The 27,358-nt window shown below is 45.1% G+C and overlaps 1 protein-coding gene across 1 annotated transcript in view; it reads left to right on the top strand.

Moving 5' to 3' along the window:
* Positions 1 to 27,358, top strand: part of LOC122791474 (hemicentin-1-like) — an 810,132-nt gene that overhangs the window by 676,632 nt on the left and 106,142 nt on the right. Inside the window, exon 16 of the mRNA XM_044059217.1 lies at positions 25,429 to 25,464. Coding sequence (XP_043915152.1) covers positions 25,429 to 25,464 — 36 coding nt within the window. The remainder of the gene's footprint in view (positions 1 to 25,428; positions 25,465 to 27,358) is intronic.

The raw sequence follows: 27,358 nt of genomic DNA on the forward strand, positions 1-27,358 counted from the left end.
CGCATGGAGTATGAACAATGTAATGAGGTGACACACATATATGGTGATGACATCCAATGCATAACGGGTGTTACGTGTGTGACACAAACATGTCAGTCATGTCAGTGTCATGATGATTTGCAAAGATAACTGTGCAGATGTACTAAATTTACTAGAAATGTATGTGCAGCAGTATCTCTGTACATCTCTGATACTGTGACCTGTCACCATCATTATGTCTTACAGATAATGCCTACTCCTGCCAGCATACAGCCACCAGGAGGATGATGTCCTCATCCCACCTCCATGACAACTATGAGGTGTTGTTCAGCCATGTGCCACAGCATGCCCAGCAGCGGATGACCTGTGGCAGGATCTTTGCAGGAGGGTTAATGATGTGGGTAGCCATAGCCGCACCTACCAGCAGGTGCGCAGACACTGCACGGACCTGATAGAACATGCAAAACAGCGTGCCACTGCAATCGCCAGGGAACAAGGTGGAACAGGTGATGGGCCACCAACCCAGCCCCCACTCACACACACCGAGGAGCTACTGGCCAGTCCGGGGGGCACCCGCAGAACAGCATCCACAAACACTAGCTGCCATCGTGGAGGTGGGTGTCTCCCAACCAATGAGCCGGGAGTTGCCTGGTAAGTCAGTACTGCACATATGACTATTATATCCCATTTAGTTGCATGTGTCACTGTACATTATGTAACGTAACATCATATGTAAGGTATGTTTACACACATGCTGCATACTACAGTATGCTACACCTGTGTATGCACACATGTGCATACTATATGCATATTGTATTATACAGGTGAATGTGTTAACATGCACAGTGCACCCTGTGGTTGTCATACAGTCATGGATAATGTTCAAACTGCTGTGTCACCCCTATACAGGTACCTCTGGCGCACAGACATCAGTCCATTGCAGGTGAGACTGTCATCAGTATCAGGCATGTTAATGCATAGATCTAGTTGCCATGTGGCCAGTTAACACTTGTACACATGATGTATGGTCCAGTCATATAGTCATGATATGCAGGTACGCATCACCCATCATCATTCACACTGGCTACCCATGTGCAATATATACAAATGAAATGAAACACCAACATGAAAACACAGTATCCATCATTGCTACATGTGTGGACAGCTGTGCATACAATGGTGGAGGTGTTGTTCAATGTAGGCATATGTACTATACATTGGAACAACACATGTGAGTATGCATGCAAACAGTACCACACAGTGAGCTGTGATATGGGCAGCCCACAAGAGTCACCATTGTGTTATATGCCCCTGCAATGGGTGCACACATTGTGATGTGCCATCTGACATGTCCCAGACATGTAGTGTTCTGGCTGCAATATTGTCACACTATCCCATAATACATACCCCACATACCAAACATACAACCCTTTGTCTGCATAGCCCTGTGGATGGTGACATATCTGACATCTATGGGTGTATGTCATATGGGACAACACAGACATGTGAGATAGATGGCCATCACACCCATTTGGCCAACACATGTTCACACATGGCCATGGGGGATGGCCAGAGACATGTAGCCACACAGTATATGTGATGTGTATACACCCTGTTGCACATTGTCCACACATGGTCCAATTATAGCCTTAGTTGACTGATTATACAGTTGATGTGGTACACTGGGCATCCTAAAAGCCTGTGCACAGCTAGTGGAGGTGTCACTGGAGTCTACATATAAGATGTGTTGAACATCGCGACTGTGTCATAGCATGACAGTAGTCACCTGAACAGCTTCCACAGACATCAGGCCACAGATACCGTACATTTCCCTTGCTGCTGTTGGACATCACTGTCAGCTGTACCCACCTGTGGTACTGTCATGTGGGACATTGACAAGTCTGCTATGTGTGGACATGGTTGCCAGGCAGCTAAGACTGTAGTAGTTGTGCAATGTCAGGTCTTCCAGTGACCTGTCACATGACACAGCATGGTTTGGTGTGTCACCTCAGCATCGTGGGTCACAATCCACAGTTATGTCATGGGTATGCATGCAGTTATGGCTATGTGTGTACATATTATGCACTGTATAGCATGCATGATGCCATGCAATGGCACAGTGTCTGTACTTCACACTGTATAGCAATGTAGATGGCTCACACTACCCTTCCATGCTCATGCACATTTGCTAAACATGCATTCTATCTGTAGGGCATACAGACACACTGCAATGTGATGCCCATTACGCTGCAACACATGTGTCAGGACACCATTGTGTCAGACATGTATGCATGTTAATGCAACATGTCAGCAGATTACATGTCAAGGTCACATCAGCCATGTGTACTGTTAACCTGTTCTGGTCCACATGGTGTATCACGGGATGCATGCATACTACCATGATTGTGTGAACTGCATGGCTACTGATATGACACCTGCTTGCTGTAGTGTGCACCCCAGGAGAGGTATGCTAACTACCACTATTAATGTCTGAGCTGCATGCTCTGCTGTATCACATGCATGCTGCATGCCATCTGTCAAATCACATGCATGTGTGTGTGTGTGTGTGTGTGTGTGTGTGTGTGTGTGTGTGTGTGTGTGTGTCTGTCCACATGTGTGCTCGTGTCTGTGTGTGTCTACATGTGTGTGTGTGTGTGTGTGTGTGTGTGTGTGTGTGTGTGTGTGTGTGTGTGTGTGTGTGTCTGTGTGTGTGTGTGTGTGTGTCTGTGTGTGTGTGTGTATGTGTGTGTGTGTGTGTGTGTGTGTGTGTGTGTGTGTGTGTCTGTGTGTGTGTGTCTGTGTGTGTGTGTGTGTGTGTGTATGTGTGTGTGTGTGTGTGTGTGTGTGTCTGTAATGTCTGTGTCTTTTCTTTGCATACACAGGTGATGTAGGTGCGTTATCCCCCTGCGGTCCGTTTGATGTTAGTGTCCCCACAGATACTAGCAGTGATGAACATATGCATGAAGGTGCAGGCAGGGTTGTCAGGGGCTGAATTTGTGCCAATTGTTGCCATCCCAGCTATGTCCCCTCTTCCCCACACACAGTTCTCATGCCAACACATACCCCATCACCAGTGGCCATAGAGGAAGGACAGTCAGCGTGTGTTAGCTTGGAACAGGAATGTGTGGTGGCTACAGAAGGTGTGAATCCACACCATGGTGTCAGTGTAATGACTGCAGATGTGCCACACAGGCATGTGGCCAGTGGTGCTCGTAGGAGGACCTCTGGCAGACATGCACCTGCAGGACAGAGCGCAGCAGCTGGTGTCACCAGATGCATGTTCCAGACCATAATGGTGGCACAGGCACGTGCTGAATGGCAGAACAGAGAAGGGCAGAGGCTGCAGAGGGCTGCTATCCGTACTCTAAATGACAACATCCAGGCATTGGCAAATGCTCAACAGCAGATTGCTGATGTTCTGGACAGGCGATTGGGTGACATGGTTGGAATCCTTGACCGTGGCATGGCAATCCGCAGCGTGAGCGGCTGTCTGTGCTGGAACATCTGGTAGGAGTGAGGCATAGGCCACGTGGACGTAGGCCAGCTACACCACCTAGTGCAGGTCAACGTGAGCGTGCCACCTCACATGCCCGCTCCCATAGTGCCGGTAGCAGTAGCAGTGCAGCTGGTGCTGCGCTGTCCACACCAGGACACAGCAGGCCACGTGGACATGGCCCTGGATGTTGCCAGTGGGGACACGGTTCCAGTGGACATGTGTCATTGAACAGTAGCCAGTCTGTACCTCCACCTGGTAGTGCCCGTGCAACCCCTGGCAGGCACAGGTCACGTGGCCGTGGCCGGACACAGTAGGCTGTATATCCTGGTCTGTACAATCTGGAGCTGTCAATAATACCCCTGTGTAGGCCTAACAAAAGGCAGAACTGTGTGCACACAAGGCAGAACTGTGTACACGCACAAACACACACAGCAATCTGTAGGGCATCACAACACCCACATGCATACTGAACAGACATGTCCAATCAGATCACCGGCCCTTACCCACAAACATGATGTCATCCATTGGTGCAGCCTATGCCCCTGGCAAACATTATTACCCTGCGCATATGATGAAGCCTATGCCTCATCCCTGTCCTCCACACCATCTGTGCAGGGACATGCTCAAATGGTCTGATGCACAGGGTGAACAGAATAGTGAGAAGTGTATATTACATTTATGTGTATGAATAGTGAGAGAAGTGTATATTACATTAGTTGTGTAGAATACAGAGACGTATATGCAGAATGTGTGTGAATACTGAGAGATATATGTACATTAGTTGTGTACTGTATGACATGCACCAGACATACCATGTAGTACAGGTTTTAGCATGCATTGTTATATGTTCACAGTATGTGTCTTGGTAACAACAGTAACAGCATGTTAGTAATGATGCCCTGGTTCCCTCCTTATGGTCTACTTGCATGTGCCTACAGGTAGCAGTGTTTGCAGTCCCATGTGTAAACTGTGGAGTACTCACAGGCATGTATGGCAATATCAGCATGCTATACGTAGCCTCAACCTGACTGTTGAAAAGGCTAACATACCACAGATGTCCACATCATCTACTGATCCAGAAGCATGTGGGCAGTTTAATAGGCGACAGTGGCTAGAGACGTGACATCCATACCAGGTCACATCACAGGTATGTTGACATGGTGCAGGGGTTTACACAGCGGTCTGTCTGGCCGATGATAATGTTAGAGGCCACTTGATAGCATGAGGCCTCACTGTGTAGCAGTAATACACCTGTCACACAGGTTACAGGAACATGCTCACACACATGGGGTCAACAACACTATAATGCACACTCGATAGTGTAGAGGTGAGGACCCCTGCCTATGTGGTAATCACCCTCACAGTACTGTGCACCCACACAATGCGACAGAGAATGAACATGTACAGGTAGCCAGTAAGGCTGAGACCGATGGTGTCAACAGGGTAGTAGACTGCATCACCATGAGGGGTTAGGGATCCTGTCTGTTCTGTATGGTAGCATACACCCTCACTCCATGCACCAGACAGCCATACATACACATAAAAACACACACGCACACACACACACACACACACACACACACACACACACACACACACACACACACACTGTGGAGTCCACAAATGTCATTCACATACAGATAGCTGACATGTGTGATACACCACCACCCTGCCTCATGCTTTCCACACTGCAGTATGTACAGATCTCTACAACAGTGTACAGGGTGTGTAACAATTGGGATGTATTCCCACCATACATATGGTCCACACAAGCAAACACATGGCAGTGTGTGAATGATACACCTGCTATATGATGATATGAGACATGCATGCATTATTACCAACGCTATTGTATGTCTGGCAATTGTGCTGCTATATGCATGGGAGGATGTAAGTGTTACAGTGTGACATATAGTCAGTAACACCTGACGCTGTGTATGTATGTCTTCACCTTCAAGTAACATAGCGCACTGTTTGCACATGTCATGGTAGGATGGCTTGTGACACACCTGTGAGCCACCTGCAAACATCCATCTGCAAAGGTGGATCACCACTTTATGTACACACATCCATCCATACCTGATGTTTGTCAGTATTTCACCATATACAGGTGTCAATGATGGGGCTGCATTGCAACTGCATGTTGTAGTTAGACACAGATGATATACATCAGCTACTGCACATGCATGGTAGCTGCATGCACACTACATGTACATGTGTGTTGGTCTCCTGTCATGTAGCCATGTTTGTATGCATTGCAATTGGTGGACATGTGTGATGACATAACACATGGACTGTTGTATGATATGATGGGTGTCATGGGTAACTAGTACAGAGGAATGTGTCCAGTCAACATTGCTACCTGTACTGTTAGCATTCAACAGCCATGGACCTACCTTCCATGTGCATGTGTGTGATTGCTGTAGCCACTTGTCTGCAGAGGACAGCAAAGCTATGCTATGTATGTGTTGTGTGTGGTCCATGCACATATCCACACAATTACATGTATGTCATATCCAAACATGTGTTCTTGGTGTACAGCGACAGTCATCTGTCACAGCTGTGTAAGGGCCCCTGTTATGTGTAGACCTGGTCATGTACAGTGGTATCATTGCATTGCATAACATGATGGAACCCTGTCAGTACATGTGTAGTCTGCACAGTTGCTGTAGACCTATGTACAGTCCACTGGTCATGAGTCACATGGTGTTGTGGGATGTATGGGCTGTGTAGTGTCCAAGGACATGGTGATGACTGAGGGCTACATAGTACACTGCAGTGTGTACTGTGTGATCTGCACCTGAGACATCTGTGATGGCAGCTGTGTGTGGTCAGTACATGTGTGAGGACAGTAACCATACTGTGTGCCCTTCTGTATATCTGCATGCAAGATGGCTTTACAGTGTGTGAGCATGCCCAGTGCCGTTGTAGATGGCACAGTACATTCCAAACTGTTGTGATTAGAATCATGCAGCAAGATGGCCCTTTGCAACTGCTAAGTGTGTGAGCATGCCCAGTGCGCCATTGTGTAGATGGACACAGTACATTCCAAACTGCCCTTTGATTAGAATCCGTGTGCATGCAAGATGCCCTTTGCAACTGCTAAGTGTGTGAGCATGCCCAGTTGTTGTGTGATGGACACACAGTACATTCCTGCGCCCTTCCGTGATTAGAATCCGTGTGCATGCAGATGGCCCTTCACTCTACTGTCAGGCATGATGCGCCATTGTGTAGATGGACACAGTACATTCCACACTGCCTTCCATGTTTATGTGTGCATGCAAGACAGCCCTTTTCAACTGCTAAGTGTGTGAGCATGCCCAGTACACCTGTGTAGATGGACACACAGTACATTCCAACTGCACATGTGATGGTTGTATTGGTGACTGTATGTATGCCCTGTGTAGATGGCACACTACATTCCCACTGTTGTATAGTCTGTCATATTTTGATGCTGATGTACTCATGTTGTGTGATGGACACAGTACATTGCCTCTGTAAGTGTGTACTGTGTTTCAATGCCTGTGTCATCAGTATGCTTTAGTGTACATTCCTGCATTCTGTTGCCTGTGTGTGTGTTTAGTGCTATGTGTCAGCCCTGCCTTGTGTGGTGATGTGTATCCCACTGTGTCTGTGTGTGTCTCCTTAATTGCTTGTAGATGGTGTCATCCACAAAGATGCCTCTATGTGGCTTCCATCCCCGTGCCTGGGTGTACTGTCTGTGTGTGTAGTTATGTGTGTGTGTGTGTATGTTCTCAGCTGTGTGTGTTTCCAGCTGCCTGGGGACAGTAATGCTTTAGACCTCACTCTCATACATTCCCTATCGGCGTCTTTGCCTTTGCTGATGATGTCTCCCACCTACAAGTATGCCTCTGGGAGTGCTGTGTTCAGTAATCTCGGTAGCATTCTGTAAATGTAATGCTGTAGTGTGATAAGGTAGTTAGGTGTATGTTCAACTCCCAGCCCTGCCGTGTGTGTGTGTGTGTGTGTGTGTGTGTGTGTGTGTGTGTGTGTGTGTGTGTTTCCAGCTGCCTGGGGACACGGTAATGCTAGATCACATACATTTCCTAACAGTGTCCTTGCCTTTGCTGATGATGTCATCCACCTAGAAGTATGCCTCTGAGAGTGCTGTGTTATAGTAATCTCGGTAGCGTGTTCTGTAACTGCAAAATGCTGTAGTGTGATAAGGTAGTTAGGTGTATGTTCGACTCCCAGCCCTGCCAAGTGTGTGTGTGTGTGTGTGTGTGTGTGCATGTGTGTGTGTTTCCAGCTGGGACACAGTAATGCTTTAGATGCTCACAACACATACATTCCCTATCGGCGTCTTTGCCTTTGCGGATGATGTCACCCACCTAGAAGTATGCCTCTGGGAGTGCTGTGTTCAGTAATCTCGGTAGCGCGTACTGTAAATGCGTAATGCTGTGGTAGTGAGGTAGGTAGGTGTATTCAACTCCTTCAGTGTGTGTGTGTGTGTGTGTGTATGTGTGTGTGTGTGTGTGTGTGTGTGTGTGTGTTTGCTGCCTACACATAATATAGATATCTGCACATACATTTGGCGTCTTTGGTGGATGATGTCACCCACCTATATGCCTCTGGGATGCTGTGTTCAGTAATCACAGCCTTCTGTAAATATAATCTAGTGTGATAAGGTAGTTAGGTGTATGTTGACTCCAGCCCTGCCATGTGTCATGTGTATGTGTGTGTGTGTTTCCAGCTGCCTGGGGACAGAGTAATGCTTTTAGATGGCTCACAGCACATACATTCCCTATTGCATCTTTATCTTTGCGGATGATGTCATCCACCTAAATGCTCTGGGAGTGCTGATGTCTGAACTCGGTGCATTCTGTTACTGCATAATGCTGTAGTGTGGTATACAGGTAGATGCTCGATTCCAGCATGGCAGGTGTGTGTTTGTCAGTTATACTGTATGTGTTGGTATCTGTGGGTGGTTAGCTGCAGGATGTGTCCAGTTTGTTTTGTTGCTGACCTATTTAGTATCCACAGGCATATTCTGACAAGACACTGGGTTGTCACATACAGTATGCAGGTCTGGTGAGTAACTGTCTCAGCCCTACTCTTATGTATGGTCTGACCGTGTGACAAACTAACACATGTGCCTTGATATAACAACACTACATGATGCAGGTGGCACATGTGGTTTCCTTTCATTCCTGTCTAATGCATTGCTGTCATGTGGTTGCTGTTGTGACATAAATGCCATATCTACATATGTGTACATGTATATGTATGTATGTGTATATATATATATATATATATATATATATATATGTATATATGTCTACAAATAATATATGTGATATATGTAGATGTAGAGGTTGGACATAGATGTGAACATATGTCTGGGGACATCAGCACTATTGACTATTTGTGCGGATGATCTGTGCGTGATAACCTGGGATCTATGTATATCTGCCATGGCATGGTGTTAATGCACATCGTCTGTGGTGCAGGGCCCGGGTTGTAGTCGTGTAGACACTGGTATTTTGTTGCTGGGAAGACCATGGACATCGAATATGGTGATGGTAGGCACCCTTGCCAGTTGTATGTGGATCTGAGTGACACTGAGCAGTGGTTAATATGTTGGAGGAAATTTATATGTGCCTGGGTTCCTATATAGCAAACCTGCTGGGGTGTGTCTATACCTGCCTGGTGATGTTGGGAGGTGACAGCAGTGGTGTAGTCAGGGTGTCCAGGCTGCACATACAGGTGTTGATCAGCACAATCAGCTGATGACATGGCCAGCCCACAGGGGGTTTTTTTTCAGGTGACATACATTCGGTAACACCTGACCGCTGTGTAGGTTTATGTCTTCACCGTCAAGTAACAGTAACATAGCGTACTGTTTGCACATGTAATGGTAGGATGGCGTGTGACATACCTGTCAGCCGTCCCTGGCAAACATCCATCTGCACAGGTGGATCACCACTTTATGTACACACATCCATCCATACCTGATGTACATCCTACAGTACTGTCAGTATGTCACCATATACAGGTGTCAATGATAGGGCTGCATTGCAACTGCATGTTGTAGTTAGGCACAGATGAGTCACATACATCAGCTACTGCACATGCATGGTAGCTGCATGCACACTACAAATTGTACATGTGTGTTGGTCCTACATACCTGCCATGTAGCCATGTTGTATGAATTGCAATTGGTGGACATGTGTGATGACATGCATAACACATGGACTGTTGTAAGATATGATGGGTGTCATGGGTAACTAGTACAGAGGGAATGCGTCCTCGGTCAACATTGCTACCTCATGTACTGTTAGCATTCAACAGCCATGGACCCACCTGCCATTTGCGTGCGTGTGATTGCTGTAGCCACTTGTCTGCATGGAGGACAGCAAAAGCTATGCTATGTACATATGTGTTGTGTGTGTGTGGTCCATGCACATATCCACTGCGATTACTTGTATGTCATATCCAAACATGTGTGATCTTTGGTGAACAGTGACAGTCATCTGTCACAGCTGTGTAAGACCCAGGGCCCCTGGTATGTGTAGAGCCAACCTGGTAATTACAGTGGTATCATTGCAATGCATAACACATGATGGAATCCTGTCGGTACATGTGTAGTCTGCACAGTTGCTGTAGACCTATGTACAGTCCACTGGTCATGAGCCACATGGTGTTGTGGTAATTTATGGCAGTGTATTGCTGGTCCTGTGACATGGTGATGTCTGAGGGCTACAATGAAGACTGCAGTGTGTACCTCTGTGATCTGCACCTGAGACATCTGTGATGGCTTCTGAGTGTGTACTGGTCAATACATGTAAGTGGCATTCATGTACATGGGGATAGTAACACCATACTGTGCCCTTCCATGTTTAGAATCCGTGTGCATGCAAGATGGCCCTTTGCAACTGCTAAGTGTGTGAGCATGTCTAGTACGCTGTTGTGTAGATGGTCACACAGTACATTCCAAACTGTGCCCTTCCGTGTTTAGAATCCGTGTGCATGCAAGATGGCCCTTTGCAACTGCTAAGTGTGTGACCATGCCCAATACGCCATTGTGTGGATGGTCACACAGTACATTCCAAACTGCGCCCTTCCGTGTTTAGACTCCGTGTGCATGCAGGATGGCCCTTTGCATCTGCTAAGTGTATGAGCATGCCCAGTATGCCGTTGTGTAGATGGTCACACAGTACAATCCAAACTGTGCCCTTCCGTGTTTAGCATCCGTGTGCATGCAAGATAGCCCTTTGCAACTGCTGACGGCCCTTTGTAACTGCAACTGCTGACGGCCCTTTGCAACCGCTAAGTGTGTGAGCATGCCCAGTATACCGTTGTGTAGATGGACACACAGTACATTCCAAACGGACGTGTGATACTAAGCGTGTGGGCATGACCAGTTACACCTAGTGTCGGTGATGTGCCTCTGTGTATGGGCATGGCCATTGACATCCTGTATAGCAATGGTGGTCATCCAGGCAACAGATGTCCATTGTCCATGTCACGATGGATGCCTACATTGCACACACTGGTTGACTGTCTTGAAGGGTGTACTGGCTGTGGCGCATCACGTATGTATGTAGTGTTGTTGTAGTGCTCCGTAGATATTTAGTTGCCCCGATCACACCACTGCCGTGTGTTTGTCTATGTCTACCTTGGGACAGTAATATGCTTTCAGACTGCTCACTCTCTATACATTCCCTATCGGCGTCCTTGCCTTTGTGGATGATGTCACCTACCTAGAAGTATGCCTCTGGGAGTGCTGTGTTCAGTAATCTTGGTAGCGTGTTCTGTAACTGCGTAATGCTGTAGTGTGATAAGGTAGTTAGATGTATGTTCGACTCCAAGCCCTGCCAAGTGTGTGTTTCCAGCTGCCTAGGGACAGAGTAATGCTTTTAGACGGCTCACAACACATATATTCCCTATCGGCGTCTTTGCCTTTGCGGATGATGTCACCCACCTAGAAGTATGCCTCTGGGAGTGCTGTGTTCAGAAATCTCGGTAGCGCGTTCTGTAACTGCGTATTACTGTAGTATGATAAGGTAGTTAGGTGTACGTTCGACTCCCAGCCCTGCCAAGTGTGTGTGTGCCTGTGTGTGTGTGTGTGTTTCCAGCTGCCTAGGGACAGAGTAATGCTTTTAGACGGCTCACAGCACATACATTCCCTATCGGCGTCTTTGCCTTTGCGGATGATGTCACCCACCTAGAAGTATGCCTCTGGGAGTGCTGTGTTCGGTATTCTCGACAGCGCGTTCTGTAACTGCATAATGCTGTAGTGTGATAAGGTAGTTAGGTGTATGTTAGACTCCCAGCCCTGCCAAGTGTGTGTGAGTGTGTGTGTGTGTGTGTGTGTTTACAGGTGCCTAGGGACAGAGTAATGCTTTTAGATGGCTCACAGCACATACATTCCCTATTGGCGTCTTTGCCTTTGCGGATGACGTCACCCACCTAGAAGTATGCCTCTGGGAGTGCTGTGGTCAGTAATCTCGGTAGCGCGTTCTGTAACTCCATATTGCTGTAGTGTGATAAGGTAGTTAGGTGTATGTTTGACTCCTAGCACTGCCAGGTGTGTGCCTGTGTGTGTGTGTGTGTGTGTTTCCAGTTGCCTGGGGACAGAGTAATTCTTTTAGATGGCTCACAGCACATACATTCCCTATTGGTGTCTTTGCTTTGCGGATGATGTCACCCACCTAGAAGTATGCCTCAGGGAGTGCTGTGTTCAGTATTCTCGGGAGTGCGTTCTGTAACTGCGTATTGCTGTAGTGTGATAAGGTAGTTAGGTGTATGTTCGACTCCCAGCCCTGCCAGGTGTGTGCCTGCATGTGTATGCGTGTGTGTGTGTGTTTCCAGCTGCCTGGGGACAGAGTAATGCTTTTAGATGGCTCACAGCACATACATTCCCTATTGGCATCTTTATCTTTGCGGATGATGTCATCCGCCTGGAAGTATGCCTGTGGGAGTGCAGTGATGTCTGAACTCGGTAGCGCATTCTGTTACTGCATAATGCTGTCGTGTGGTACACTAGACAGGTAGATGCTCGATTCCAGGGCATGGCAGGTGTGTGTTTGTCAGTTATACTGTATGTGTTGGTATCTGTGGGTGGTTAGCTGCAGGATGTGTCCAGTTTGTTTTGTTGCTGACCTATTTAATGTCCACAGCCCGCATATTCTGACAAGACACTGGGTTGTCGACACATACAGTCGCCAAATGGTCTGGTGAGTAACTGTCACCAGCCCTACTCTTACCCTTGCTATGGTCTGACCCGTGTGACGCAACATAACACATGTGCCTTGATATTAACAACACTACATGATGCAGGTGGCACATGTGGTTACCTTTCCATTCCTGTCTAATGCATTGCTGTCATGTGGTTCGCTGTTGTGACATAAATACCATATCTACATATGTGTACATGTATATGAGTGTATGTATGTGTATATACACATATATATATATATATATGTCCATGTACATATGTCTACAAATAATATATGTGATATATGTAGATGTAGAGGTTGGACATAGATGTGAACATATGTCTGGGGAATTCAGCACTATTGACTATTTGTGCCGGATGATCTGTACGTGATAACCTGGGATCTATGTATATCTGCCATGGCGTGGTGTTAATGCACATCGTCTGTGGTGTTCAGGGCCACGGGTTGTAGTCGTGTAGACACTGGTAATTTTGTTGCTGGGAAGACCATGGAACATCGAATATGGTGATGGTAGGGCACCCGTTGCCAGTTGTATGTGGATCTGAGTGACACTGAGCAGTGGTTAATATGTTGGAGGTTCGGTATGGGTCATATAACTATTCATTAGAAGACTATACTATGCAGATGAGGTTGACTATGGTGTATCACATTTATCACCAGGGTGTGCTGCTGGTCCCTGGAGTGTATGTGTGTAGTCAGCCAGGTGCAGGTCTCGCATATAGATGATAGCATGGGAGAGGGGTCAGGCATACTGTATGTACATTGCAGTACTGTGCCTCGGGAGTGCTCCTGCCTTAGCAAACCTCAGCTAGGGGTGTGTCTATACCTGCCTGGTGATGTTGGGAGGGATGACAGCAGTGGTGGGGTAGTCAGGGTGTCCAGGCTGCACATACAGGTGTTGATCATCACAATCAGCTGATGACATGGCCAGCCCGCACATGAACAGTACACTAATGTGAGCAAGCAGCATACACACATATGTCATCCACACTCTACACCACCGGTGTATACCTGCAGAGACATTTCACGACACAGTCCAACCAAATGACACGGGCTGCAGCAGCCAACATACACCAACATGTGCAGGGGGCCGGGGCAGTGCGGATGTGTATGCTGCCGAACAACCCTTACTGGGGTGACATACGACTTTATTGACCGAGGGAGATGTACCAGGGTCTACATGGGCTGGGGATGCTACAGCACTATGTGTTGGACAGAGACCTCCTACAGCAGCTTGTTGACCTGTGCCTAACACATCACACAGGCCGAGTGGAACGCATCACAGTGGATACCATGGGATGTGTTGTCCTAGGTGTACTAGCCATAGGTACCTCACACAGCACAAGTGGGGATATCATGGGTATCTCACAGGCATCTGCATCCAGAGTATTGCACCACTTCACAGATGCCATGTCAACACATGCTAGTGAGCACGTACAGGTCCTCCACATACGTGATTATTGCACCTGCAATATGAATCTGTTCCACCACATGGATGAGTACCCTGGGGTACTGGGTGCTATAGCCTGCACACGTAGCACCACCCGGGGAGCAGGGTAGGGCCTACAGTCAGTGCAGGGGCATACCCTCTAACAGCTAGGCCCTATGCGATGGCCAGGGCATAACATTGAATGTGTGTGCTGTCTGCCCTGGAAGCTGTGATGTGTCCAATATATGGCGTCTGACACAGCGGTAGCACACCAGTGCCTAGGTGGACATCCCCTACAGTCTCCCAGTGGTGGATGCTAGGTAAACACTGGTGTAGTAGCTTATAACACCCATCAGCAATGCACACACACCTGAACACTCACACCATACTGAGGCAGATGCACAGGCAAGACATATACATGTGCATGTGTTTGGGATGCTCGGTTCACAGTTCTGGTATCCAGACACATCTGTAGGGGATCTGCAGTATTCACAAGTTACATGCATACATGTTGTTATGTTATTTGCTATGCTACACAATGCTAGCCTGCAGTAACAGTTGCAGCACAAATGGCATGGGGCAGGGCCACACAGCCCAACACCACTGCCAAGGCTTGTACAGGCACAGTGTGACTTGGTGAAGGAATTACCTGTGTAGGGCACAGTCGGCGACAGCCCATGCACAGTATGACCTGCCCTTGGCAAAGAGGCAACAGAAGGCATATGCACTGAGACAGTAGGTACCCACGGATTTCTCCTCTCTGACACGCACACAGTACCATGGATGCCAAACATGATAGTACCTGTGCTCGGCCATGTAAGGGAGGTGCACTGTGTGCATCCATAACACAACCTGGGTATGTCTATTGACCTAACAAGTGGCGGTTGTATTACAATGTGTACTTACCCATTGCTCTGGTATGTATGTGAGCATACAAGTGACTGTGGTGGCCAAATGTTAGGGCAGCAGGCAGTACACATCCATAGTGGCACCATGACCTCTGTAGCACATACAGGGTTCACAATGGTAGCCTGTAGTACACAGGGTGTCCTACCCACTGCAGATTATGGGCTGACCATCATGTGTGTCCGTACAGCCCACACACGTCCCATGCAGCTGGACAGATGTGGACCAATACAGACAAATGATATACGATGGCCTATGGATATGCCCACTGACAGACCCCAACCCCGTATGACACCAGATGACAGCAGGCCAGGCTGTTTGATGTAGGATGTGTAATAGGATGTCCAACACCACTGTGCTGGTAATTAGTGCTGGGAACTGACGTACCCTGGTATCCCTCCAACCAGCAATTTAGGTAGGTCCACACACTGACACGGAGTACCTGGCAGACCTGTACAGTAGTGGCAGATGTGTACAACTGTTGGCTGTGCCCACCATCACACCTACACATGTGAGTCATGTGCACCACCCACGGTGCTCTGTAGGACTGTGGTTGCATGTCCACCCATGCTATACAAACATGTAGCAACTGTCAATGCCACATGACCATTAGCTACCCTGCAGACACAGCATGCCACCTGTCTGTGTAGAATGGAGGGGTCAGCAACACAGTACTATCTGGACATGTGACACATGCAATACAGTTGACCATACTTTGCATGCTCACACACATGACGGTATTGTCAGTCTACAACATGCACAACAGTCATACTGGGCAAGCTCACACACTGATACACAGGACGGCCAAGCATACACACACCAGTGGTCCGGACATATCTGCCAGTACATTGCTATACTGTTGGATGTCTGCGCTGGATGGTGTTTTTGGTCCATTGTCTGTACGTCTGCCATGGTCTATTGTTCAGTCACATGAGCTATATGTGCAGGGTACATCTACTATCACGTGTATAGGGCAGTTCTTTGTTTGCAGACATGCCGATGCCTTTGGATACAAACCGGGTAAGGCACAGTCCAGCAGGTGGGAGCTGTTGTGCATGGGTTTGCACAGTGTTAAGCACTGCTGACCACTGGTCACAGCACCTTATACACGTTTACACTCCATATTTCTTTGACAGGGCACTACTGGCATACTGGTAGACAAACACGCTTACAGCTGCTCGCGCTCCGACATGTCCGCTTACATTTGTCACTCACGCTGGGTATGTGCGATCCCTTGTGATGCATATTACATCGGACTACATGACTACAGTATCGGGTATGTGTAATCATTTTGCGATGGCAGCCGTTCGACTGTACGGACTCGGCGGCCTGTCCAGTGACGTAATCATATTATATGCGTGTTCCTTATACGATCTGCTCCCATCTGCCTGATACATGGGAATCGATACTCTGCAATGCTGAAATGTGACTTGAGTTTGTTAACACAGTGGTCTGCCGAGCCATGCTACCGCATACCAACTGCACGTTGACCACCTTTCAGATTGCACAACGGGAGACTGTAGGAGTGACACCTTTCCCACTTTGCATGGGACAGCCCCTCATCACACATCACATGTGACAATACCAGAACTCTCCACCAGTCGGGGACACATTTCTGCAGACTCAGGGACAGGTCATGAAAAGCAGGGACACATTTACAAATGTACTGCTATTAACTTGACACAGTGACAGAATCAGAGCATATGACATAACACACATATTGTGACATAACAGTTGTTTGTAACTCCTACTTATTGTCATTAGTCAGTGAGTGTAATTCACCACCTTTCCTTCCACAGGCACTACATTTAGGAGGGATTAGGAGGGACACAGTTAGACTTTCAGTCGAACGCAGGGACGTACCTGACATTCAGGGACAGTTGAGTGGTATGGACAATACTCTAGCCATTGCAACTGTCCTGATTAGGGGACATTCACATGTTGTAGGTTTCTGTGCTGGTTGCTTGTTACAGGTCTTGTATACCTGACATGTCGATATGTCATATGTAGTAGCATAAGCAACTATACTGCTGCTAGACTATGCTTTGATTTGCTCCGATATGTATATTTCTGTACTATACATGGCTGTATGTATGTTCTGCCTTGGTACATCTGACAGTTCTACAGACCAGGTTCCATTTTGGCCGTTCAGACTGGTGGCAGACCTATTGACCTTATATGTAGAGCTATCACATGTGTCGAGGCAACACATACCCACAGCATACCTCTCAACTGTCCCTGATTTTGAATCATATTTTCACTCTGTCCCTCTTAATCCCTCCTAAAACTAGTGACATTTGGAGGAAAGGTGGTGAATCACACTTAATGAATGATAACAATAAGTAAGTGTTACAAACTTCTTCTACTTCAGAAAATGTGTATTAATTCATATGCTCTGATTCTGTCAATGTTTCCAGTTAATAGCTCTAATATTTTAAATGTGTCTCTGATTGTCCTTGTGTTTTCTTGACTCATCCGTGATTCTGTTGCAATATGTCCCCAATTGGTTGAGAGGTCTGAGCCACAGCCAGTAGTACACGGACGACCTCCACGGTTTGCATACGTTAAGGTTATTCATGTAGCATTATAATTGATAATACTGTTTCCTATTACATGTAGCTGTTACTGATACAACAAAGTGATGTCTGACACCACTACACACACTATATAGCTTCCATTCCCGAACTCACAGGCCCAGACCTCTCAACCAATTGGGGACAAATTTCAACAGCATCAGGGACAAGTCAGGGAAAAACAGGGACAATCAGGGACAACTTTAAAATATTAGTGCTATTAACCTGATACATTGACAGAATCAGTGCATATGAATTAACACACATTTTCTGAAGTAAAATTGTAACTCTTAATTATTGTCAGTTGTCATGAAGTGTAATTCACCACCTTTCCTCCAAAAGTCACTAGTTGTCGGAGGGATTAAGAGGGACAGAGTTGAAATTTGGGTCGAAATTAGGGACGTCCGTGAAAGTCGGGGACAGTTGAGAGGTATGCACAGGCCATGTGCCATAACTGTCATTTTGCAGGACACAACTGCCCAGACGGGTATGTCCCTCGCAGGCGTACGGGTGTTTAACCTCTTCTATTATGCTATCATCTACCTGAAGTGGTCAGCAACTTATGCGGTTTCCGTCAGTAGCAGAACTCACATACCAATGGGTGTGACTGAACACCGTATCAGGAACAATGCATAACACCCTGCAGGACACATTTAGATGATTGGTTCTATTAACCAGACACATTCACAGTCACAGAACATATGTATTCATTCACGTTTGTCGAGGTACATGCTGCTTATGACTCAAACATGTTGTCATCTGTCATTACCTGTATTCCGCCACCTGTTCACCTAATATCAGTAGTTCTGGCAGTGTTTCTTTGGACTTTGGTACATTCTGATACATAACTATGGACGTCCATGCTACTCGGGTACAGGGCACTGTGTAGGTCTCTCTGTATTCCCTGATGGTTTACAAACTATCCGGTAGATGTGCTCTTCAAGTTTGGGAGGTGTAGGCGTATGCTATGCCCACATAGGAATATTAATGATTTCCACTGGGCAGGCCTACTACATCTCTGCCAACCAGCACTTGCACACTTAAGCCCATTAATGCATACCCATGGTCCACCTACCTGGCACCCCTCTACAGTAGTTGTGACAAATACTTACTGCGAGCACAGCTGGGGTATGAGCACACCACTACACATTGCCCACTCTCCCCATCTCGGGTCACATGTCGTACGTTTCGTCAACAGATGTGTTATCACACTGGCACAACCTACTGTCCCATGTACACCTACATCCTGCTCGTATTAGTGTTGGCAGATTCTTTCATACCTTACTGTTTGGGGTCCTGCAAGGGACACCGTTATCCATGTTTAGAGTGTAGACCTTGCAGAACTCTCCCACTGCTCCTTTCCTACCGGTGTTTTGGACAGCGGCAGTGTATTGATCTGTATTGCCTGTTTGTATGTCTGTCCGGCCTAGCTGGGCAATGTGGGGGGTACAACGTTTCTTTATTGGACCTCCCAGTCACAAATGCCTGGGCTGTAAATATGTTACCCATAATTGCTGTGAAGTAATCTATATATGTGAATGTGTATATCTACACTGACATATAGTTTGTTTTGTGTGTACGTGTATATATCACTACCTGTTGCTTGTGTGTATATATCAATCTATATCCGTAGTATATCCTTGTGTGTGTGTGTGTGTCTATATATAAATATATATATATATATATATATATATATATATATATATATATATATATATATATATATAGATATAGATATATGTATGTATATATATATATATATATATATATATATATATATATATATATATATATATATATATCCGTATGGATATAAATGTGTATGTAAATTATTATAGCTATGTGTATATATATATGTTTTTATCTATATATACATATGTGTATCCGTTAACCTATACATTTCCCGGACATGGACACCTACACATGCGTATTGGTTTTATCCCTGCTTCAAAAGCATACTATTCCCTTAGCCATTCTGACACCGGCACTTCACTCCGGTGAACTTGCGCTCAGTATATTGCACGTTATGCAGCGGACAGATGTTGCAGGTTTGTCATGTCTGGGGTGCTGCTGCTAGCTGGGTTCTGATAGTGTCATTCGACCTATTCCTCGTATGCGCAGCCTATTATTCCTGCTACTGTGTTTGTTTCTGTACACATTCATATTACTGTTGATAGGATGTGTGTATGTTATTGTGACTGTACGTCGACAAATTGTTGTCTTCATGTAGTTGTGTCTTTCTGCTTTTCCCAGTTTGGGGTTGACACAGCAGAACTCCGTTCTGCTCATGGGTGGCATGTAGGTTTTACATGCCGTGCTGCCAGACCTGACGCACAATGTCCGACAATGATACGCCCATTCACGCATGTCTCCATGCAAATGATGCTCTATCTGGGAATCGGAACTACGTACTAGCTAGGGTTACCACCTGTCCCACTTTTTGAGGTACAGTCCCGCTTTGGGCAGTTGTGTCCTGCAAAAAATTGACAAAATGGCAGGTGTCCTAAGATTATTGTACGAAAATATTTCCTACGTTTTCTTTCCTAGTTTCATAAAACAGTTATTTTTTCTCTGAAACACCTACATGTTATTTGAAATAGCATAAGCAACTCAAATGCTACACGAATAAGCTTTTATTTTGGCAGATAGGTGAAGTTCTATCATTTGTACTGGTCATGGGTTTGTTTTGTCCTGCAAATCTGACATTTCTACAGAAAATGTCCCACTTTGAGCATTTGAAACAGTGGTAACCCTACTAGCTGACCTCCACGGGCTGCTCCATTGCACCAGGTGCAAAATACGCTATCACTCCTGTGTCCATACTTGCATATCCATGGTTTCTCCTGCACACCCGTGTTGAGTTTCCCCGCATAACAGACATTATTCACCTGATATCGCAGCCATGACACACCTTTACACATTGCCCTCTCATGAGCGTTGGGACCCTACACACATTTTGTACCGCCTCATGTATTCACAGGCTCATCATCCATTAATATTTGTACATACGTGCCTTTCCTGGTATTATGCATTATGAACAATTTGCGTGTTACAACTGTAGGTGGTCGCGACATGTCCTACACTCCGTCTGTTTATAATGTTGACGTAGCACTTCAACGATGTTATGGTCACTGGTATAGCCCTGCCTCTGGTGTGGAGAATGGTGCTCTACCCACACCTGTGCAGCTTTATGTGACATACACTGCGAGTACTTCATAATTCCTAACTTGCTCTGGATTCCCTTCACAACCCTTAGGTTTGCTTTCGTCTTTCAGCATTCCTAACATATCTCATATATATATATATATATATATATATATATATATATATATATATATGTAGAATGTGTATATATAGATAGATATGTAGCTATATAATTGCATATTTCTGTTATGTCTGTGGATATTTCTCTATACACACAGCTATATTAGTATATATATATATATATATATATATATATATATATATATGACAGTTACAGCTGTAGAAGACAACATACATTTGCTATGCTAATAGCTGCGTACACCCGCGCAGACCCACTTGTATCTACGTATTCTGAGTTACATATGTTTACAGGCACATCTTTAGGATTACATGTGCCTTATTCCTTATGACAGTACCACTTTGATGGAATCCGGTTAACGGACCCATGCGAACGCGGTCACCTTTACATCTATAACTGTTGGCTTTACAGCACAGAGGCATTCATTATACAATTAATATGTGCTATAGTCGTACTTGCACCGGGAATGCCTTTACGTTGGGCGGATGCTGTAAACACTACACTATTGGTGTTCAGGCTCATTTATATGTATACCCATGGTTCATAGCTACTCTGACATACGCCTCACCGCTTCCCTTACACAGCAGGCATCCATTCAACTGCTGGGAAAACCGCAGTACTACAATTTGGACATTCCCTGATTCCTATTGCTCTGGATCCGTGCTGCGAGTCTACTCACTCCAAGGATATTCATAACCCCTACGCTTATAGTCCTCGCACATACGCATGTTGGATTGTCAGGGTTTTCATGTGCTGGTCCGGGTTTAGGCTGGGCTGACTGGTGACTACCACTGCCCTGGTGCTGTTCAAAGATCAGACGTAGCACATGGCCAGAGTTATTCCAGAGTTTCACAGTCTATCTGCATTTACAGACACAGGTGTTTGGGCACCTCTCACCACATTATTGGGTCAGTGCTACATAATTTAGGGTGGGGAGTGGTTCCACTACATAATGCGGGTTGGGGGGGGTGGTTTCCCTTCCCATTTGACTATTTCATCCATTTATACATACAATGAATATTATTCTGGACATCTATTATAAATTCACTGCAGGTATGCAATATTCTAGTCAACAGCTGGGACAGTTGGTTGGTGTACTTCTGTGTACGGACCTCTCTGATACTCGGACTCATGTCTACAGGGTCAAGGATATGACAACTCAGGGACAGTCATGGACATTTCTATCATATTAGTACTATTAACTTGGAACCTGTTGACAGATTCGTAACACTACTAATTGTCTGCAGTTAAATGTGTCTGTACCCTTCATTGTTGTGAGTAGTCATTCTCATTCAACACCTTCCCCCAAAGGGCATTGGCTTTGTGAGTTTAAGGGTCTGGCCAGTTATTGTGCGAATGCTCTGACCATTGGTATCGTTGACATTGTGATATGTATTGGTTGTGCTGTATTCTGGGTCTAGGGTTGGCACCTTTTCACATGGCCAAGATGGGACATTTTCGGAACACACCTGGCTTTACATGCCGACACATACCCACGGTCAGTACAACAGATAGAACTTTACTTATTTGCCGACATAAAAGCCTATTGTTGTAGCGGTTTATTTGCTTATTCTGATTTTTTAACATTTAGGTATTGTAGATACTGCAATAATTATTTTCTGCTACTTTTACATAACATATGGGACATAATTATGTCCTACAATCCCAGGACATTTGCCATTTGAAATGTCTTTTGTCAGGACACAGCTGTCCAATGATGTACTATCCCTTGCAAAGCGGGACAGATGACAACCCTACTGCGGACACCAGATTATTTGGGCCAACACATAGCCACGGTCACTGCAGGTTTAGAACAGTCATTTGTTTCCTAGCTGTAAGCCTTCTACCTTTGGCACTTTTGTTGTTTGCCTGTTTCTTGTACTACTTACATTTATTCTATCCTGATGTGACCGCTTTAGGCAACTGTTACATGCAGTATGGTGCATAGTTATTCCCTACGGTCACATGACATTTGGCATTGTACCATTGTTGGTCAGGTCACACCTACATACACATTACTTGTCCCTCACACAGTGGATCCTGTTTATGTCAGTACCTTCATCACCCTTATACCATGTGCCACTATGCGAATGTGTGCAATATATTCTCCCGCTTTTTTGTGTCAGGACACGTGCGTCACGGGCAGGTGTTTGATCCTGGGTGGTAGGTTATGCATGACTACTTAGGGCTGGACAGTGTCGTGCACCTCTAATGCACATTCCAACTTGTGTCCAGATATCTACTGGACTTCGTGTCTTCCTTTCTAATGTTTACACAGGTTACATATCCCATGAGGGATATCCAAAAATTGGACCGATCCACAAGGAAATAATGAACATCTTTTTGGCTATATGAAAACCTGCTGGGGGTTTTACATGCCAGGGATACATAGTGTGCAATCCTGCAACTGCCTAGGGTGACACTACCCACCACATATGCGTAGTGGTCACTATGTGTAGCTGTGGCTGCACCAAACCAGTAGGCCAAGTATGGCTGGATTTGGTGGACGTTCAGGTACGGGAGCGGGTTGTGTGATGTGGAGGGGATGCTGGGTAGTCCATTATGCATCCAGGTGTGCTGCATTTGTTATGGCCAGGTCCATCAGAACCAGTCTGTGGGTATGTGCCAGTGACATGTCTATCGATGTGTATCACACATTTCAATATTCATATGTTTGTGGGATTGTGTTCTACAGTATGGCCTGTCTGGTTGTATTGCAGTGGTTTATACATGTGTTTATGTTTCTTTCAGCTTCACCCCGCTGCTCCCTCATACACCTCCAGTTCACCTATTCTGTATACGACACAGTATCGCCTTAGAGGATTGTACCATTACCCATCCCCCCACACACACAGGTTCCTCACACCCATAAATCACTGCTTTGGTTGTTGGCCCATGACACGGCCAGAGTAACACATTGAATTCCCTACATGCATCAGGTACCTTTATGGTTGTGTGGACTACCCTGCCATGTTTGCTTTCCACATGCTATGCCTCACGCACATAGGTAAACACCCATACTTAACTTTCATTACATGGTTGGTATACCCGGGTTCTACCCATTCAACTGTGACACATCCTGACAAGTTCGGCTTCTACCTCTGATTTCCGGATTTTGGCAGGCTGTTCTACTCATTGGTAGGATGCCACCTTTTCCTATGTCCAGGATGGGATATATTCCGTACACATATCCGACTGTACTAGACAAGATGTCCCCACTGTCGACGGTACGGATAATACTGTTCCTTTCGGCCTACATGTTTCCTTATTGTTGTAGCTGTTTATATGCTCCTTCTGTTTCGTTTACATGCTTATTCTATTTCCTATCACATTTGCTATGTGAACTATGGACATACCTTTTGTATGCGACTATTACATGCCTTGTGGGATATGATTCGGACATCTGGTCGCTAGATATCTACATTTATCATGTATTTTGTTATGGACACATCTGCCCAGCTGTGTACCCTCCCTCACATTATGGGTCAGCTGGTGACCCTCACCATTGGGCTGGACGTACCTACTGGCGGCTCGCTAACATATGATGCATTTCACTTCCATTTGGTATAGCTATCTAAATGGCATTGGACTATGGCCACATGGTCTTCCATGTCATTTGTTCGCGGGATAGGGACCCGTTATTCCCTGCCGTGCATATGTGTTTGCTTCTTCACTTTGTGTTCGCAGGAACTTTCTTGCATGCTTTGCATACATTTCAGTATCCAGGGACACTGACAGATGTGATTACTATCTTGCCACTTGTTATATGCAAGCATTTTAGGTTGCACGTTGGCAGCTGCCATTTCCATGCCTCTGAGCGGCACTTCGACACGCCCTATGCACTCGCGCTCCTTTCCTGTGCACGTGGCTGTGGCGGCAGCGTGCCTTTATTAATATGCATTTGGCGCTACTGCGCCATCTTCACGCCGCACTGTTGGCGCAAGCCTACTGCCGTCCTTGCGCCGAGCTTCATGAATCCCGGGGGATGTCTCTGTATATGTACTGATTAGAATTCATCTTATTTCAAGACACAATTTTTTAACAATGTTGCAATGACACTGTCCATAAAAAGTAGTTATTCTGCATTATCATACATAAAGAAAAAAATAAAGGCCTTCTCATTAGCTAACAATATTGTATTCTTCAAAGTAATGCCCAAAATATCTGGCAATTTTAATTGAGCTGTTGGTTAAATTGTTTACATCATAAAAGAGTAATTTAATAGACTTTTAGAAGATGCTGCTTGGTATGATATAATGTTCTTGAGTTCTAGTGAAGAGAAGAGAAAGGTTTTTATGTATTTCCTTCTGAATCATATTGTATATACATTTCCTGGGTGATATACACATCTTGCAGTATATTCTAGATTACTAAAAAAATCTGAATTCCTCCATTACTTTCCAAGTTGGGAGTGACACAATTAATAGACTGATAAGGCTTCAGTTAGAAAACATTCAAAATGTCTACAGTAATTTAAGCTGCTGAATACCATGCCTTGTATAATTATTGATATTTCTTGTTTGGCTAGCCTGAAAATTTTAAGTATTTTTTTTCCCTAGATGTTGCAGAAAAAGAAAATAAAGATATGGAAAAAGGTAAGGAACGAATACAAAATGCACTATATTATTTTTTGATAAATGTTTGTATATAAATTATTGCAATTTGTTGCTTTTTATCTAGATGAAAAGATTAGAATACCCCTGGGATATAAGCAATCCCAATGTACAGCACATTATATAGTCTAAGCACATTCACTTTTATTATAGTGCCACAGTTTCCAGCAGCAAATTGTGTTAATTTTCAGAGCCATCATATTCATGACCAGCTTGTTTTCTTTAAGCTCTGTTAATAGGTTTTTTCAAATATCTCAACAATATCCAGGCCATCATGTAGAAAAGTTTGTATCTATATTGACACCATTTTGTGTGACCAGTCACTCAATAAATAAACCCAAAATGAGAAGTCCTTCAGATATTAAAATCCATCTAGTCTCAACCCCTTTTCCCATTTTACACATGGTGTTAGGGTGTCACTTCAGCAGTGACAATCATCTTGTGTCAAAGTTTACACCAACAGGTGGCTAGCCCTGCTGCGTTCATTCATGCCACTCACTCGCACACACACTCTCACCTACAGCCAATTTAGAGTGTCCAATCCACCTACTGCATGTCTTTAGAATGTGAGAGAAAACCAGAGCACCAGGAGGAAACCCACATGACCACAGGGAGGACATGCAGACTCTGCACAGAAGGCACCCCTGCCAAGAATCAAACTGGAGAACCTATTGCTGTGAAGCAACAATGCTAACCACTGCACCACTGTGGCCACACAAAAGATATTCAAATATGTGGGTGTAAACACTCATTTGGTAACAATATGTCAGTATTAGCATCTGTATCACATTAAACTTCAGGTCATTTCTATAGAAAAAGTAAATAAGACTGGCACACATACCTATAAACCCCACTGAGAAGTGAATGTCACACAAACGTGGAAATTCAGACTATTCAGCAGCATCTAGATTGCCACACAGGTTCTTAGAGCAGAGGCTTGGCCATTGTCCACTATCTTTCCCAGTTTTTATTTGAAAAGAAGTCTAACATTTTGCAACAGCCATGTCTCAAATTTAGGCATACTGTTGCCAGTCATCTCTTCCCCTGAAGCAGCCACACCCACTGGAAGTCCAGCATATTTTGACAACTGTGACATGGGTTCAGGTTTTCTGCTAACACCGAAGATTTCCCTGAAGTAGCCATATGATCATGTGGACATTGACTGAGTGCCCTTAATGCTGCCTTCCCCACCTGATTTTCTCTGCACATAAATGCATGCATACATAGTAATATTTCAGGCATGTGCAATAATAATTTATTAATTTTATTTTATTTATTTAACATTTACTGACTGGGTAAGTCCAACTGAGCTGTCACCCTTTTTCAGAGGAGGCCTGGGGAGAAAAGCTCCACAGTTAACACATATGCAAATTATATAGTACAGTATTAAAAAGGTAGTTTGTAATTTACAGTTAATAATGCTAGAGCCACAGTTAACACATATGCAAGTACAGTACAGTATTTTAAAAGTTAGTACAAAGTTTACCATTAATATTGTAGATACACCAAGGCTATTTGCTACAGTGAGATGTAAATAGATAAACAGAGAATATTAAATAATGGATGGAAGCCTATTATTTTAAATCCCTATTTTGCATCACAGATAATATGATGTTTGATTGGTTTCCTGTAGGTTATCCAGCCCATGCAGCAGTCTTATTATTATGACTGTGACAGGAGAACCCACACATTATTTATAGAAAACACATGCAGATGTTTACCCTTACAGCTTTCCTTACTCCCTAGCATAACCGGATGGGGCTGAGAGGCATTCCTGTAATCTTCATAATGTCAACATATGTGATGTCAGGGAATGAAGTAGGTCTGAACTGATTGAATGATTGAGTCTATGGAATAACTTGTCACAATCTCTGCC

This window comes from Protopterus annectens, chromosome 17.part0, assembly GCF_019279795.1.
Source record: "Protopterus annectens isolate FY-2018-M chromosome 17.part0, PAN1.0, whole genome shotgun sequence".
NCBI classification, from domain to species: domain Eukaryota; kingdom Metazoa; phylum Chordata; order Ceratodontiformes; family Protopteridae; genus Protopterus; species Protopterus annectens.